We start from the raw sequence: 15841 nt of genomic DNA on the forward strand, positions 1-15841 counted from the left end.
GGCGTGTCTGTTGTCCTCTGTGTTGCCTGCGTGTCAAAAACCTTCATTTGGCTGCACCCACGTTCGCCATCTTGGAGAGGCCGCCTTCAAGGCGGTCGGCGAGCATGTCGAGGTCTTTGCGTTTCGTCTCCAGGGTGCCTGTGTAGCTTGTGATGAAATCGATGTAGTTTTTCGGCGTTGCGAAGACTTTCCGGTCGAGGTGTTTGTCGAACTCAGGTGCGTAGCGCGACGTGACGCTGAGGTGGACATCAACCATGTAGTCCTCGATCTCCTCGCGGACCGGTTCCGGGAGAGCCTGATCCTTCAGCAGGCTCCGCGCGACTTCCTTCAGGGCCTCCGATGGCCAGGAGTGGAAGCAGCTGATGCTTGTGCAGGAGACGAGCCCAGCGAAGTTGCGGCACCGCGTGCGCAGCGCGTCGCCCGCGGGCGACATCGCCAACACGACGTGCAGGTGATTCCGCACTCGGTTCAGCGCGAAGCTCCACAAGCCGTCCTCCAGCACACCTTGGCTCGCGGCGCTCTCTCGCACGCGGCTCAGCAACGCCTCCTTTTCCTCATCGCCAAACAGCGCAGGCACCGTGCCGATCGTCAGCAAATTGTTCACGCTCTCCAAGAAGCCCTCCTCGACGACGTCCGCGTCCGAAAACAAAAACGTGTGGGGAGTCGCGACCGTCTCAGAGAGCAACGCACGCAGATCCTCGCGCAGCTCAGCCTCGCCGTAATTCCGTGTCGGAGTCAGCTGGAAGAGCTTGTAGCTGAAGACACGCAGAGCCACACCTGCGAAACGGATAGGCGACACGCGACGCGGCAAAAAATCAGGACTATGGCGTTCGATCGACGAAACCTCTGATATTGTTGAAGCACTCTCAGCGCAGGGACGACGCAACTGCCACCAGCGCGACATGCTGGACCCGGGACTCAACCCGACCCCGCGAAAAACCGATCACACCGGAAGGCCGGCGGGCAAGAGGCCGCGCCGGATACGGAGACGGAAGCAAACAAGCCAACTGAAGTCGCAGCGAGCTGCGAGAGAAAGAACTCAGAATGAAGACCTTTTGAGACCGGCTGGCGCGTTGTCTCTGCGGAGAGTCAGTTTCGTCCTGCTCATCAGCCTACCCAGCGATGTATGTGGCGAGCTGCGTGAGGCTGCGCTTGCCCGAGCCACCGGTCCCGATGAGAAGGGCGTGGCCTCTGTTCATCCGCAGAATGCGGTGGACTTTGACTATGTGCGAAATGGCATCCTCGAACATGACGTTCTGCAGATTCAGGCTGTGCTCCGCGTTGAAGTTCTCAAGCAACGCCTCCAGCAGCTTGCGGAGAACCGCGAAGTCGCTCAAGTCCTCGTACGTCCGCTCCTGGCCATCGACACAGCACAACGGACAGAGAGAGAAGCCCGTCGAAGCAAGCGGGGGTGGTGACATGGCGAAGCCACAACTGAAAACAACTGCCCCGTTTTGTATGCGCTTCCCGCTATCGAGCAGCTCTGCTTCTTCGACCTTCCTTCCTGGCTTCGCTCGCCGTGTACTATGTCGCGGTCGATCCAGTAGGCTCAGCGCAGACGCCACCTCCCTCAGCGGCGCCTCGCATCTGGGGGTGGCTGTCCTCTGCTCTTCCTCTTGCCTCTCTCTCTTTATTTCTACTGCGCGCTCCGGTACCTCCGTCGCAGGGCTGTCTGAGAGCTGGAGAAGGTTCAAAGCGTCTCGGAAGTCTCCAAACAGAATCGGGTTCCTTGCCGCGTGCTCGAGCTCCTCTGGGAAGCGCGCCTTTAAGATGGATCCCAGCAGCTGCTCGTCGACGTATGCGCGCTCCTGCGCGTCAATCAGGCGATCCTGGAAGACGCGCAGGCACTCGTGCCTGGAGCAAAGAGAGACGAAAGCACTGGAAGGTGCTGCGGCGCACGAGAGGCGTGGAAATACACGCTCAACCGCCAGCGCTGACGCAAAGATGAAGAAAAAGCGGAGTTGAATCCAGCTCGTATCCCAGCTGTACACACCAGGGGCGGAAACCACTAGCCCCCTTCTGCCTCGCGTGGGAGGTGCCGTTTCTCCCCGGGTAGACTTTTTTCTCGAATGGCGAGGCCGCTGGTAATTTCGAAATACTAAAGATTTCTGGACGGACCCTCCACTGCTCACCTCCACAGGCGCACGAGTGCTCGCCCCTCTGCGACTGCGCTGGGCTTCGCCTGCCAGAGTCCCTGGTAGATCCTGGAGAGGTCGCGGAGGTTGAACACGTAGTGGAACTTGGCAGGCGTGCGAGTCAGCTTGCTCACGACGCCTTCGTACAGCTCCAGACTCGCGGCCGGCAAGGAATCTGCAACTTTCTGCAGCATGCAACGCGCAGCGCCGAGAAAACTGGAAACGCGCTGAGTGCAAGCGCCACATCGAGCACCGGGCAGAGACGACAGCGGCACGGCAGAGGCATGCGCCAGATGCTGGTGTAGGGCGACTACCGAGCACTGGGACGAATAGAGGAGCCTCCGCTTTCTCACATAGCCTGTCTGACGCCTCTCGAGCCAGACGGCTTGACGCAGGATGCGCCGCACGAGTCGAAACAGGGCTGCACGCGGCTCTCCTCTGCACTACCCCGGCGCCCGTGTTTCCCACCGAAAAGGCTGCCTTGAGACTGAATATGCGGAGAGCTGGGTTGCGCTGCATGCCTGTGTCTTCTCCACAGAGGATAGGGGTTTCCAGTGCCCATGAAATGCAGTAGGTAGAGCACTGGTGCTCTACGAAACGATGTCTACATTTCGACCTATATACCTCCTCATACGCACCCGAACCTAGAATATTCGACAACGAGTACGCGCCAGATATCCCCGACTCGGAGACAGAGAGGAACTCTCTGCAAAGACAACGAAAACGGCCTCCCCCGTACTAAGCGCGGAGAGACGTCATTTTCTATGCACCTGAACGCCTTCCGCGAATTCGCGGAATCTGTAGGAGAGGATCCACGAGTAGATGCGATGCACCGAGGCGCGCGAAGGGAAGTTGACGTGGAAGCAAGAGAAGAGCGAGATCACGCGCGGGTCGACGCGGTTCGCGCCTGCACCCGGCGGGTTCATGGCGGCCAGGAAGGAAACGTCCTTCAGAATCTTCTCCTCCAAGTCGCCGCCGCGCTCGTACAGCGCCATGCGCTCCATCACAAACTTGAGCAGCGCGAGGGGCTGCTGCGTCCCGTATGTATCGACCTGAGTCAAGGCGAAGAAGAAAAGAGGAAGACAGATTCGAAACAGAGAAAGCAAGGCCTGAAGACTGCTGTACAACGCTGGCTTTGACTGCTAGCGTGGCGGGCGCCGACGAGACACAGAGCCGTTAGACTCAAAGCGTATCCGCAGCCTGCCGTCTCTCAACGTTTTGCAGGCACACACCTCTATATACACACGCAGCGGTGTATAAAACTGCATCTGACCTTTTACGCCGGAGAGCTTGTCCAAACGTAACGTTAAACACGCAGCCCGCATGTTACACGTGGGGGTGTGGAGGCTCCCTTTAGTGGCTGGGACCAGTACGGTTTCAGCGCTGCCTCTGAATGGCGAGTAGGGCGGCGCCTTTCCACCAGGAGGCGTAGGATCGGACTTTGTCCCAAGTTCCCTCGACGCTGTCGCTGGCGCGTCCAGTCTCGCCTTGTTGGAGGCGACTTCCGCACTTTCGGCATGCTCAGGTCATCGATGAAGAGTTTCAGGCGCTTGCCCGAAGGCGGCCCGAAGATGCGTCCCGTGCGCTTGTCCAAGTTATCTTCGATCGTACGCTGCAACTCGAGGGAAGTCGTGCGGCTCGAGAGATTCACTTGCGCGTACACAAACTTCTGTCGGTCCAGCGTCGCCAGCCAGTTCTGAATCTGCACGGACTTGGCAGTGCCTGCGCCGGAAAGGAAGCAAACGCAGTGGACGCAGGTGCGTAGAGAACGCCAGCCATAGACTAGCCTCAGAAGCGCGCGCAAACGGACCACTCCTCACCTTCCCCTCCTCCCTCAGCCGCGTTCTAGCTCGCGGAGACGGGAAAAGACTGAGAGAGGCGTGTCCTGCTCCCTAAACGCCTGGGGAGGGTGAGGAAAGCTGGCGGACTGCCCACGCCGTCTTCGTCGGTGGTATGAGGCTTTTTGCCTGTTGGCGGTCTCACCGGAGTCGCCGACAAAGAGGACTGGGAGCGAGCGGCTGCCAAAGCCCTCGAGCAGCGCCGCGTATCTCTCGGTGTCCATTGTCGGCACGAAGATACTCGTAAAGTCAACTTCTGCCGGAGGCGTGTACGGCCTGACCTGAGACGCCCGAGCGCCGAAAAGCAAAGACAAGCGAGCATGCCACAACCTTAGTTTTGCAGGGAATTGTCTATGCCTCTACACGATGCTGTGGAAGCAACGAGAGGGGATCCTACCTGTGGGAGTGCGAGCAGCCAGCCCAGAAGTCAGAAATCAGAACACAGAGAAGACGGCACTTCACAAAGAACTCAGCTTTGTCAGTGATGCACTGCAACGAGCAGACAACTCCCGCAGACAGCCAGGCATATGCAGAAAGGAGCTATCCGTTTTTGAAGGAGGAGGGGATCGAGCTCAAGCGGGCGCAGGCAGAGGCTCGCCCTCCGTCTTCTCGCTGTGCGCTTTACACCCTCCGGCATAAGCAAAGGTGCATGTCAGAGACGGAAACCCTGAACTCCTCAGGGAAGGCCGATGCGAAATATGCAGCTGGATTGGAGACGCCCGACTTTTACACGCCACACATACAACTATGCATACTCACGTGTTGACATATGTAAACGCATGCAGCCGCCACCAAGGCAAAGTGGACACCGGCGAGTAGAGCAAAGACTGAAGTCGGAGAGGCGCCACGGTGGGGAAACAGAGGGGGGGCCAAAGACAAACAGGTCCGCCGAACCCTGATAGCTGCTTAACTTTTCGATGCAGCGCTAGTTTCATTTGAATGTTTAACGCCACGCAAAAGTAGATAGGGAAATATGTTCGTGTGCAACTCGCCTGAGACTCCCAGGTGAGCCACTTTCCGCCGGCGACGTCGAAGGTGCAGTCGAAGAGGCTCTCGCGCGGCAGGGCCTTGTTGGCCAGTTTCCTGAGGAAGGCGTCGAACCGGGACCACTCAGCGGCAACGAGCGCAGCCCCGAACGACCACACCAGCGCGAAGAGAAAGATACTCTCCAGGCGGTCGGGCGCAGGCGCCTGAGCGGCACTTGCGGGAAGCAAAATGTCGAGGAGGTGACACAGCTGCTGAACCTGAGGAAGTCGACGGGAGCACCAAAGCCACACCTCAGGACCGACCGCTGACGCCATGCGGCTCCATCGCGGCACCTCGACGCACAGATGCAGGGTCGCGTGCCCCTGCAGACTCGAGCCTCTGGGCCAGCAGAGCGGTTTCAGCGACTGAAAACCGAGTATACATATATGTATTGCGTCTGCTCAAGTGCGGGATATGCGCAGACTCACCCCGCAGGCATACGTCCGCCTCACTCAGGGCCGCATACCTTTATCTATATCTATGCATATGCGCTGGAACGGATCTGCTTGCCGAGGAAGTCGCTCTTTCGGCTTGCCCCGCCCCGTTTCCACAGAAGTGAAAGCATTCTGCAGTGCAAGGAGCCGTTTTGAGGCCCTTCGCGCAGATCGGCGCCTTGCGTTTGGGCGTGCAGGCGCGCCGCCGCCTTACCAGGTTAAGGTCCGTTCTGGCGACAGCGAGAGCGGGTTGCGGCCCAAGTTCGTCTTCGTTTCGTTTTTGTTTGAAAAGGAACTCGCAGGCTGGAGGGACGTATTTGTCATAGAACTCCTCGAGGGTCTCAGCGGCCGCCTCGGGGTGCCTCGCGCGCAGCCACTTGTCGAAATAGGGTGCAGGCCCCAGATTTCGCGGGTCGACGTAAACCATGCCGCAGCGGGAGACAGTCGCGGGCGACGCGTACTGCAGGTCGTCGACTTCGAAGAGGAGCGCACAGTGCTTCTCGAGCCGAATGCGCTCGCCGTTCGTGAGCGTCAGCAGCCGGTTGTCGTCCATCACCGAGTTCATGTTTTCCACCCAGACGGCGTCGACGTCCCCGTCAAACACCACGAAACGCCGTTCGTCCTTCCCAGGCGGCAGCGGCTGGTTGATTTCGCGGAAAATCTTCGAAAGCAACCCGTCCGTCCAGTCCCGCGAAACCGGATCTGAAACGCCACGCGAACGCCCAGAGGAGGTACTGGCATGCTCGACGTTGCTACAGCCATCAAACAATGGCAATGAGAATCGAGCGACGAAGGCCCTGCGGTGGGAAGGCGCCGCAGCGGCGGCAGTGTATAAGTATCTCCATATAGCAACATGCCTTGGTCTCGTAAGCAAAGCGTGCGAATCTCCTCTGTGCGGGGACACGCGTTCCAGATTGAAGGCAGGGGCCTCAGTTTGCCAGCCCCTGTTTGGCGACCCGAACCGCGTGAGGCTTCAGGAAACTCTGGCCAACCTGCCGCTGACATGCTTGATATACCATCCCTGAACTCCGCCAGTGGAGGCGAAGCGCAGCGTGACCCGCTCCCCGTGAGCGCACACGCGGTCTTACCTAGGACGCCATACAGCTCGTTGGTGCTTTGCGCCTTCGGGTTGACCACGTGGAGCTTGACGACGCGGTCAAAAGCTGCCTTCTGAGCCGCCGCGAGCGTGTTGATGATGACGGTTTTTCCGCCGCCGGTCGGGCCGACCAGCATCGTGGAGTGGCGAGTGTTCATCGTGTCGTAGAGCTGCAGCACTTTGTCGACTTGCAGCTCGAACAGCTCCGCGTACTTCGACCGGAAGCCTTTCGCGGCCAGCTCCTGAAGCCGGACGCCCGCACCGCAGTCCACCGGCGACACTGAGAGAAGCCCCGGACATACGCTTTAAAGGCAGGCGCCCACACGCATTTGTACGGATGAATATAAAATAGATGTGTGCAGATATATATCGACGATGGCTCTCCTGTCGCGCGCTGGCATCTCACCTCCTCGATCGCTTGCTTGAGCTGGCTGTTACCGCCGAGAGGACACTCAACGCCGGGGAAAAGGTCGCCAAGGAGCCCAAAGAAGAGCGGCACGTCTTGCTTGACGAGCTTCGGGATGTTCATGTCTCGCAATGCACGCATGAGAATCAGCTCCTCTGGCAGCTCGGGGCAGGCGCTCCTGAGCGCGCCTGCGGTGACGAGTGCGGCCTTCAAGGCGCGAAGCGCGAAATCGTAGAAATGCTGAACAAATCCTCAGAAAGCACGTAGGAACCCGCGCCGCAGGGCGACCGCTGGCAGGAAGCACTTCAAGTGGCATCCTCGTTCCGGGTCACACCTGAACATTTCCACATTCTAGGACCTTGCTCTCTCTCTTGCCAAAGGATCCGTGTTTTTGCAGTGCGCAGAGGACTGCGCCCATCCCTCTCTCTTCTCTCGTCGCATCTGAGGGACTTTTCTTTTCGAGTCCTTCTAGGGCGGCAGCCGCAAGGGCAGCATCTTGAATTTCCCGTTTCTGATTCGCCTCGAGACCCTGCTTATACATTCCTTTTACGCGTTTTCGCTTCATTCCTACGTCCGCTCGACACACAGACGTCTCTGGGACGACCTGCATCTGCAGGGATTTGGCAGATCCTCCTGCAGCGGCCACTCCCTCTGTTGTCTCTTTTGCGTTTTGTGCGCGCGTGCTTGGCATTTCAGCCCCACACCTCACTCCGTTAAATGATACGACAACAACCCGCGCTCCCCCTCTGCGTTCCTCTGTGTCTTTCTTTCTGCGGCGATTCAACGTAGGTCGCGTCCTCCAGCCATTCGAACTTGCCTGCTTAGAGAGCTGGGCCTTCGCGAGGGTGTACAGAACGGTCATCTTCCTGGCGAGCACTCGAGCGTGGACGAACCCCTCGGAGATCAGCATGTTTTCGCAGATCATCACCGAGTCGGGGACAATCATCGTCGCCGGCCTGAAGAGCGCCTTCAAGTTGTCAGGAAGCTCCGACCTGAGGCGTCGACACGCAGAATCACCACTCGATTCTGGACTGCACAAGCGAAAGCTAGCGCGCCGCCGGAAACACGCGTACTGAGGGCAAGGCGATGCAAAGGCGGGGGCGGGGGAGGGGGGGAGGGACGCGGCTGCGCGTGGCTGCCGCTCTTTGGTCAGTCGTTAGCCTCACCGGCCCGCGTAACCGGGGTTCATCGTGACGAAGATGCCGACTGTGGAGACCAGCTTGAGGCTCTTGCCGAGCAGCTCGATCGAGGCCTTGCCCTGCTGCAGGCCCATTTCGATGGCGCGGATCTGCTCCGTGACGACGGAGAGTACCTCGGGATTGATTCGATTGAACTCGTCGAAGCAGCCCCAGAAACCTAGGGACACACGCGTGCACGCCAGAGACGGGGAAACTGCCGAGGGAGAGGGTCAAGGCAGCGCGGCGAAACACGAGCGCAACCGCACGTGCGGCAGCATCCAAAACACGAAGGACGAACTCGAGCTTGTGCAAGGCGTAGCATCGCTTCCACAGCTTCACCTGCCTCTAGCTCCTCTACAGGTCCTCTCCTCGCTTTTGCGAGTGCAGTTTCGTATGTGCCCAAATCTTGCAAGCACTAGAGTGAAGCAGACATCTGCAAGCGCCGCCGCATGGTCGTGACTGCCAGGCGATGGCCTCCCGTGCACGGCCCTGTCTCAAGGAAGGCGCGACTGGACGGAGACCCCGTCTGCCTCAGTACTAGAGGGCCTGGCCCGCCGTGCTTCGGGGCCGCCTCGCCTCCACGCACAGCTCGTGAAGGCCCTGCAGGCCTCGCTGCTGCCCAGGTCGTTCCTCAGTTCCTTGTACCGGTCTGAACGAGGCCAGAGAATATGGTTCCCATCGCCTTATAGTCGAGGCCGTCGCCGCAGTTTTGCACGACGCAGCGAATGGCGAGGGACTTGGCGAGGTCCTTCACGGTTTCGGTTTTCCCCGTCCCGGCCGGGCCAGCCGGCGCGCCGCCCAGGCAGAAACTCAGGGCGGTGGTCAGCGTCATGACGCAGCGGTCAGTGAGCGGCGTGATCACGAGGCGCCCATTGAGACCCTGATACTCGTACGAGTAGCTGACGAGACAGGACACCGCGCAGCACAACACAGTCGAGGCGTGGAGACGTGGCTAGGCGCGAAAGTGGCGAAAAAGCCGCATAGACATAGGCTGAAGACAGCGGCGGGGTCGCGACGCAGCGGCCAGTGGTGGCCTGCCGCCCGAAAGAAAATGCCTCGAAAGCAAGAGAAGCAAACCCATCAGAGCCGCAGCGGCTCCGGAGGAGCTCGAAAACGGGGCCACAGTCGTGAGAAGCTTGGGGTACCCTCAGATTGCGGGTCAGCAGTCAGAGGTGGAGCCGCAGCAGAAGCGGATGCCGACTAGCGCGTGTTCGAAATGGGGAACCGGAGCCCCGATTTGCACGGAACTCGAGAGACTGCGTAGGCACATGACGCAAGTCCTGGGATCGTGCGAACGCGTCTGCAGGGGTGTTTTCCCGCGTCTCAAGGATGAAGAAGGAAGGTTTAGGTGACGCATCTCCTCAGCGCAGGCGCTGCATGCGCACCCGAATTCACCAGCACACTGGCGGACTGCGATGTCGTCGGCGTCCTTCTCCCAGTAGAAGCGCAGCTGACTCTCCCACTCGAACTCGCGTGCGTTGAGAACTGCATCGCGCACGAATCTGAAAAAAGAGGCACCGGCATGTGGAAGAGATCCAGTTTGTGCTCAGGCACGCCCCCCCCCTGCGATCTGGCGACAGAGCCATGAACACTTGTGCTTTGTAGAAGGACTCTGAACACATCTTTTATACTCCTGATAATAAAATGTATAGATACACAGTGATGTGGGTACACGGCGAAGGTGTGCTCTGGAGTCCACTGGTAACTCCTTCATACCGATGCACAACTAGATCTAAAGAGAAGCATGTGCAACCCGCGCTCATTCGTATATTGGTTCGCTCTATTCATTTGCCGCAAGAGAGACACACAGGTCCACGGATGAACGCGGCATGTGAGCGATGCGTGTGGCGTCAAAATTCCCGGCTCGGAAAATTTCTGCTATTCACGAGGGTCTACCCACAGGCTTAGGAGGGGAACGCCTGGGGTTCGGCTGCTTGCCACTTACCTCTCCACCATGTCGCGGGCGTGGACGTCGAGAATGATGAGTGTGTTGACCTTCCGCCGCGCGCGCTGGTCTAGGGGCTTCCGCACGAGTTCAATCAAATCCGTGAGCTGAACAGGAACATGAGTCACTCGAGCAAACAGTGTAGAGACTGAGGAGAGACATAGGGGCGACCGCCCCTGTCGAGCGGGAGTGCATCTCTCTAACACAGAGCAAACGGAGGGAATCGAAAGAACTTCACGCAAGCGCCTCGGCGTATCTTCCTTTGCTGCCCGTCTGGCCTCCATCGCCACCTGACCGGCCCCGCGCGGTGTTCGAATCCGAGGCTCATCCTCCATGTTTCCTTCCGGCATCTCTCGTGCTCTCGTTTCATATTCTTGACTCTGTCCATGCTTTCCGCGCGCCGCGCGAGCATGGTGAATTGTACTGTCTGCATCGCCTGTCCTTTCTCAGCCTCCTCCTCCCGTCAACCCTCCAACGTTTGCCGTGTGTCGCCTCACGCCTCCATTCTCTGGTTTTCTCTTTACCTGCTGGGCCTGCGTGGCTGCCGCCTCCTTGAGCGCCTGCTTGCTGCCGCGGGCAACTTCGTGGAAAGCGTCTTCTACCCGCCAAGTTCGCCAGATCTGCGAGCCGACGCACGCGACCATGCCCAGCTGCTTCAGCACCCACTGCGTTCTGAAGGAAAAACAATCCGGCCGTGTTACCCCAGTCGGAAGCAAAGCGCTACGCACTCGCTGTACATTTCTTGCTCAGACTCTTCGCACTGGACAACACGAAACGCCAGGACCCCCCCTCCCTCCCTTCCCCCGCGTCCACCTGGGCTCACCATCAGCTCACACGAAGGTGCGGCAAACGCGTTGTCTCACAAGGACGCCGAAATGAATTGGCTATCCCGGCGAGCGGGGCTCCCTTCGTGGGTATCAAAGCGGTGAGATCTCTTCCTCCCGCGTGCATCCACTTAGACGCGTCCGCTTTGACGAGTAGACCCTGATCCCAGCACCGTGAATGCGTGGAAGAACGGGGGCCGCCCCAGCGCTCAGAAGCCGAACAATGTCTCTGAGGCGCCTGGGCCTTTCAGCTACGCGCGGAGGGATCTTCGTCCTCAGGAGCTTGTTTTCGGGCTCTCTTCGGCAAAAGCGGCGTCTGAGGCCGCCTCGTCGCCTACCTTGGTTTGTAGGCATAGTAGTAGACGCCGCTCTTGGTGATGCGTTGGAGCGTGCTCTTCATTGCCTCATCGACGTTTTTCATCCATTCTTCCGCAGGCCCCTCCGCCAACACTGTTGCGTGAAACTGAAAGGACTCGCCCTCTTCGGAGACCATACCCAGCACCTGGGCGAAGGCATGGGAGACGGAACCGACTCAGAACTGGATTGAAAGAGACGAGCGAAGGCAGGCTCGTAATTGAGCTTCACCGCTTTCTCATGAGCGTTGAGTCTCGAAATGACTAGTTCAGCCATATAGGACTGCCTCTTCAGCCTACTTCTCTTGTCACCTAGACTCTAGCCGCTACTGAAGGAGTTTTCTTTATTCATGCCACGTGAGGTCGTACGCCGGATAGTGGACAGAGAAGATGTATATGGAAACGCGCCTCTGGCAGTCGTGTTGAGCACGCGTAGATGCACATGCCCCTCCTCTGACAGGATGTTGTACCCTCTCGACATACATGTACACATATATACATACTTACATACATTTATGTACATCTGCATACACGTGTGAGTCACTGCACAGTGCCGATGTACAATCTTTACGTGGAAAAGTGCGGTTGCATAAGGTAAAGTCTATCTTTGCGTCGCGCAGAGAAGTGGCGGCCCTGTGCTTGCCTGCGCGCCAGCCTCGAGAATCAGTTGCTTGCAGTTGTCAAACAGCTTGAGCATCAGCGGCTGAACCGCCGCCGGGCTGCTCGAGCCGAGCACCGAGAGGAGCTCGTCGTCGGAAATGAAACAAAACCTGAGACGCAAATCAAGCCAAAAATAAAGGAGAATGGACGTCACGCGGGCAGAGGTCACTACCTATTCTGTACGCATGCATGGGCCATTAAGGGTGTATTCGCAGTCAAGAGTAGGCGTCCAACAGACCCACATCCGGCCTTCACGTGGGGGCCGCAACTTCATACATATGCGGTGTGCTGCAGTGAAGCCTGAGCAAGTGCGCTTTGTGTTGAAGCGACCTCCGGTTCCTACGGGAAAATGCCGCAGTAGTGGCCGCGCATGCTCTCTCTGGCGTGTTGTGCTTCCGGTAACACGCGCACCTGTCTGCCGCGCCTCAGCAGCCACACAGCTCCGCAGCAGAACACGAGGTGTCCTCTCTTCCAGCCTCTAAGCCGTCTCTCCAGATACAGATATATACGTAGTTTTCTGGCATGCCAAGCAATACATATATATATATATATATATATATATATGGTGAGGAAAATCACTGGTATCCCACCAACCAAGGTGTATATACCTGGATACATGCATATACGTAGATGGACGTAGAGTATATCTGGCACATCAAATGCTTTATGGACCTATATATATATATATACATGTCTATGTACGCTTGCGTATGTAGAGGTGATTCAGCGGCGTGTGCGCACCTGGGGAACGCCACGCGCTTTGTGTCGAGGTAGTCTGAGAGGGATCGCTGGCTGCGGTCAAGTTCAGCCGAGAGCGCTTTAAGGTCTTGGAGGCGGTTTTCCGCGCCGCACGCGGAGAGGATGCTCGGGTTCTGGTACGTCTGGGCGAGAATCGCGAGGAACTGCCGGTGAACGATGTCGAATTTTTTCGCCTCATCAGGCAACTGCAGGCGAATGTCGACGGACTCCGTGAAGATCCCGTCTAGGTAGATCCACTTGCGCTGAACCTGCGGAGGCAGGCACAGCAAAGGATGCCGACAGGTGAGTGGGAAGAAAAGAAAGCGGAGGACGAGGACTGCGAGTGCGCCCAGACACGGCAGCACAGCGCTTCCGGCAGTCAGGCCGACCATGGGGTCAGAGGCTCTCCTCGGGCGACAATAAAGCATGGATTTGCTGAACAGATCAGTTTCAAGCAGCTGCGGCGCGGTGTGCAGCTCTCAGTAGGCGGCTTGAATTGGAGAAGCGGGAGGTGCAGGAGGAAGGCGACCGAGCCCTGTTTTGTTGTTACCTGGAGCCACGCTTCGAACACTTCGCGAATGGTGTTTAGGGTTTTTTCCCACTTCTTTATTCGCTCCATGACCACGGCTGCAAAGCGAGAGCCCGTCATGGACTGCAGCTGAAGAATGTGGTCTTCCAGCATCGTCCGCAGCTCCTCGTTCGCCCTCAGCACGTAGCTCTGCTCATCGGCCTTGTAGCGGCACATGTCAATCGTCTGCGCCCTCCAGCAGCTCTCGATCTTGGCGATGTCTGTCTCGAGCTTCATCTCCTCCTGCAGGCGAAGCGATGGTCCGACGACCCGAACCTCCTCAGCTGAAAGTCTAGTAAAACTTTGAGCAGCCTACCCGGTGCATGCATATCGGCATGTCAATCTCTGGCAAAAACACGGTACTGTCGACGCTCTCAGTGGGGGGAATGCGCTGCAGGGGAATTCCAGCGCTAAGTCGGTAAAGCGTTTATTGCGGCGTCAGCGGCCGTCAGCGCCTTGGTGAGAAGAACATAAATGCACTCGCGCGAAGACGAAATCTCGGTGGACGAAAGTATGGGGGGACTCTCGATATCGGTTCTGGGCGCGATTGCACGGACGCGAAACCGTCGTCTGCGGTATCTAGTAGAGAGAGATAGGCGTGGATGCTTGCAGAGCTGAATTCTGTGCAACTTCCAGTCGTTATGAACGACCTGAAGCGCAGACCGAGTCCGGCAGGGATGTATTTTCGGTGTCAGTAAAGAGCAGCGGTAGAGTCGCGGTGGAGCACGAAAGCTTGCGAGACTGCTGTACCTGAGCCGTTTGAAGAATGTTCTGAACTTGGTCTGGGAAGCGCGAGAGACCGAGATCAAAGACGTCCTGCAGTCGAAACTTTCTGTTGTCTGTCTCAAATTCCCATCCCGTCAAGTCCATCAGCTGTCGCCAGTGCTGCGGCCTCATGGCATCAGTTTTCAGGCGCTCGATTAAGGGCACGGCGTTCATGAAGCTACCAATTGCCTGTGTCAGCTTCTGATAGGCCTGCGAAAGGGTGCCGGCGAGCAACCAATGACGCTCTATTCCTCTAGAAAACAGAGGACTTCCGAAGGCGTCGCTGAAGCACGTGCCTGGCAGGCTCCTACGACGACCGGCGGACTGGGGCTGTGTCCTCACGGCAGCGCTGGAGGGCCCAGTTTCAAGGAAGTGATCATGCCGATCTTGGGAACTTGCGTAGCACAGGTGAAGGGAGACTTCACACGAGTTCGAGAGACGCTAGACGGATCAATATATACACATACAAGTAGTGTATCTGTCAATTGCGTAGATTCACACATATGCGTCCACTGGGACTAGAGCTGAAGCATTAGTGAGGCAAATGTGAACACAGACGCAGTCAACAGAACAGGTGTCCGTTGTCGCACATTAGCATATATTTCTCGTGGCAGGCATCCCCCTTCCGTAGGCCCTCTCAGGAGTTTGCTCCCAAGGACGACCAAGCATATATATATATATAGAGAGAGAGAGAGAAAACGTATGAATAAATCTGTTGGCGAGCCTAGATAGCAGATGGAGAGGCTCGCAGGCTCCGGGCAGGAGCCCCGCCGTCGAGTGTTTCTCACGGGCATGTCGGCTATGGCGGGGAAGTCCTTTGGAAGCCTCCGCAGCTTCTTGGCAAACTCGTCCGTGCCGCGCTGCAGTTCCTGCAAAGCACAGTCAGCTTACGCGCACATCTGGCACCCCAAGCCTCTCCACGCTCGACTGGTTCCGCCACGCCTTTGGAGCGCCACCCCGCGCAGCCTGCATGGATCGATGAGGCCGTGAAGGCCGCAGGGCTCCCGCTTGCGCCCTCGGCTCTGCGCCCCGAGCCTCACCTGGATGTCGACAGTGGCCCACGGGATGTCTGACCACTCGGCGACAGCGCTGCGGTGTTCGACGTAGAGGCCGTAGACGGCCTGCAGCAGGTGCACGGAGCTGCGAATCTGATCGAGCTCGGGAAAGGCGGTGATGGGCAACGCGAAAAGCACCTCCGCCTTCGTGAGGCTGTCGCGCTTCTGCTGGAACTTCGCCAGTTCCGCTGTGAAGGCAGCGAGGAGATCGACGCCCGCCTCGAGCTCCACGGCCGCCGCACCTGGGCCCTGCTGTGTGAAGCGATCGAGAAAACCTCTGCACTCCGACGCAAAGGCGAGGACCTGGAAAACGCAGTAGAAGGCAAAATGAAGAGAAATGTGTGGCGACGCGAAATGCAGATGCCAGCAGCAACCCTAGCGTTAAACCCTAGGTAGGCGGACTGCAGGGTCAGGGCGGGGGGACTCGAGAGCCGCTGCTGCACGTGGAGGCGGGAGGCGGCTCTCTGTGTGAGACATATTTCTGTTTAAAGCTGGAAGGTGCTTGTGGAAAGGTGCTGTGCCGTTGTGCTCTTCTGCACCCCAAGCAGCAGCAAGACGAGACACGCGAGAAGTGGGAAGAGCAGGCAACCCAGCCACAACGTTAACGATTCGGCGAGCGGGAAGTTTCATGCAGAAGTGTTACTCGCGCAAGCAGAAGCATCGCCCCGGCTTCACTACAGATCCTTTCTTCCTCTTCCGCTTTCGCCCTCAGGCGTGCGTGACGGCCCCCAATTCTGTCTGGTTCTCCTCGTCGACGCGTCGCCTGCCTTCTGCTTCCTTCGTGTCTCTTCAGAGCCCGCCGCATGCCTCACAAACCTCA

General features: G+C 58.2%; 1 protein-coding gene across 1 annotated transcript in view; it reads right to left on the reverse strand.

The window, feature by feature from the left end:
* The window catches only part of BESB_071380 (dynein heavy chain family protein), a gene marked incomplete at both ends in the record, with an annotated part of 40758 nt that overhangs the window by 13777 nt on the left and 11140 nt on the right, over positions 1-15841 (reverse strand). The window contains 24 exons of the mRNA XM_029365511.1: positions 62-755; positions 1117-1355; positions 1656-1854; positions 2133-2320; positions 2906-3187; positions 3646-3857; positions 4119-4254; positions 4966-5217; positions 5648-6135; positions 6522-6771; positions 6936-7175; positions 7753-7927; positions 8102-8291; positions 8759-9012; positions 9499-9615; positions 10059-10165; positions 10583-10730; positions 11221-11384; positions 11879-12005; positions 12637-12902; positions 13184-13444; positions 13952-14176; positions 14755-14835; positions 15007-15324. Of these exons, the coding sequence (XP_029217995.1) occupies positions 62-755; positions 1117-1355; positions 1656-1854; positions 2133-2320; positions 2906-3187; positions 3646-3857; positions 4119-4254; positions 4966-5217; positions 5648-6135; positions 6522-6771; positions 6936-7175; positions 7753-7927; positions 8102-8291; positions 8759-9012; positions 9499-9615; positions 10059-10165; positions 10583-10730; positions 11221-11384; positions 11879-12005; positions 12637-12902; positions 13184-13444; positions 13952-14176; positions 14755-14835; positions 15007-15324 (5613 nt within the window). The remainder of the gene's footprint in view (positions 1-61; positions 756-1116; positions 1356-1655; positions 1855-2132; positions 2321-2905; positions 3188-3645; positions 3858-4118; positions 4255-4965; positions 5218-5647; positions 6136-6521; positions 6772-6935; positions 7176-7752; positions 7928-8101; positions 8292-8758; positions 9013-9498; positions 9616-10058; positions 10166-10582; positions 10731-11220; positions 11385-11878; positions 12006-12636; positions 12903-13183; positions 13445-13951; positions 14177-14754; positions 14836-15006; positions 15325-15841) is intronic.

Source organism: Besnoitia besnoiti, assembly GCF_002563875.1.
Source record: "Besnoitia besnoiti strain Bb-Ger1 chromosome Unknown contig00007, whole genome shotgun sequence".
Taxonomy (NCBI): Eukaryota; Apicomplexa; class Conoidasida; order Eucoccidiorida; family Sarcocystidae; genus Besnoitia; species Besnoitia besnoiti.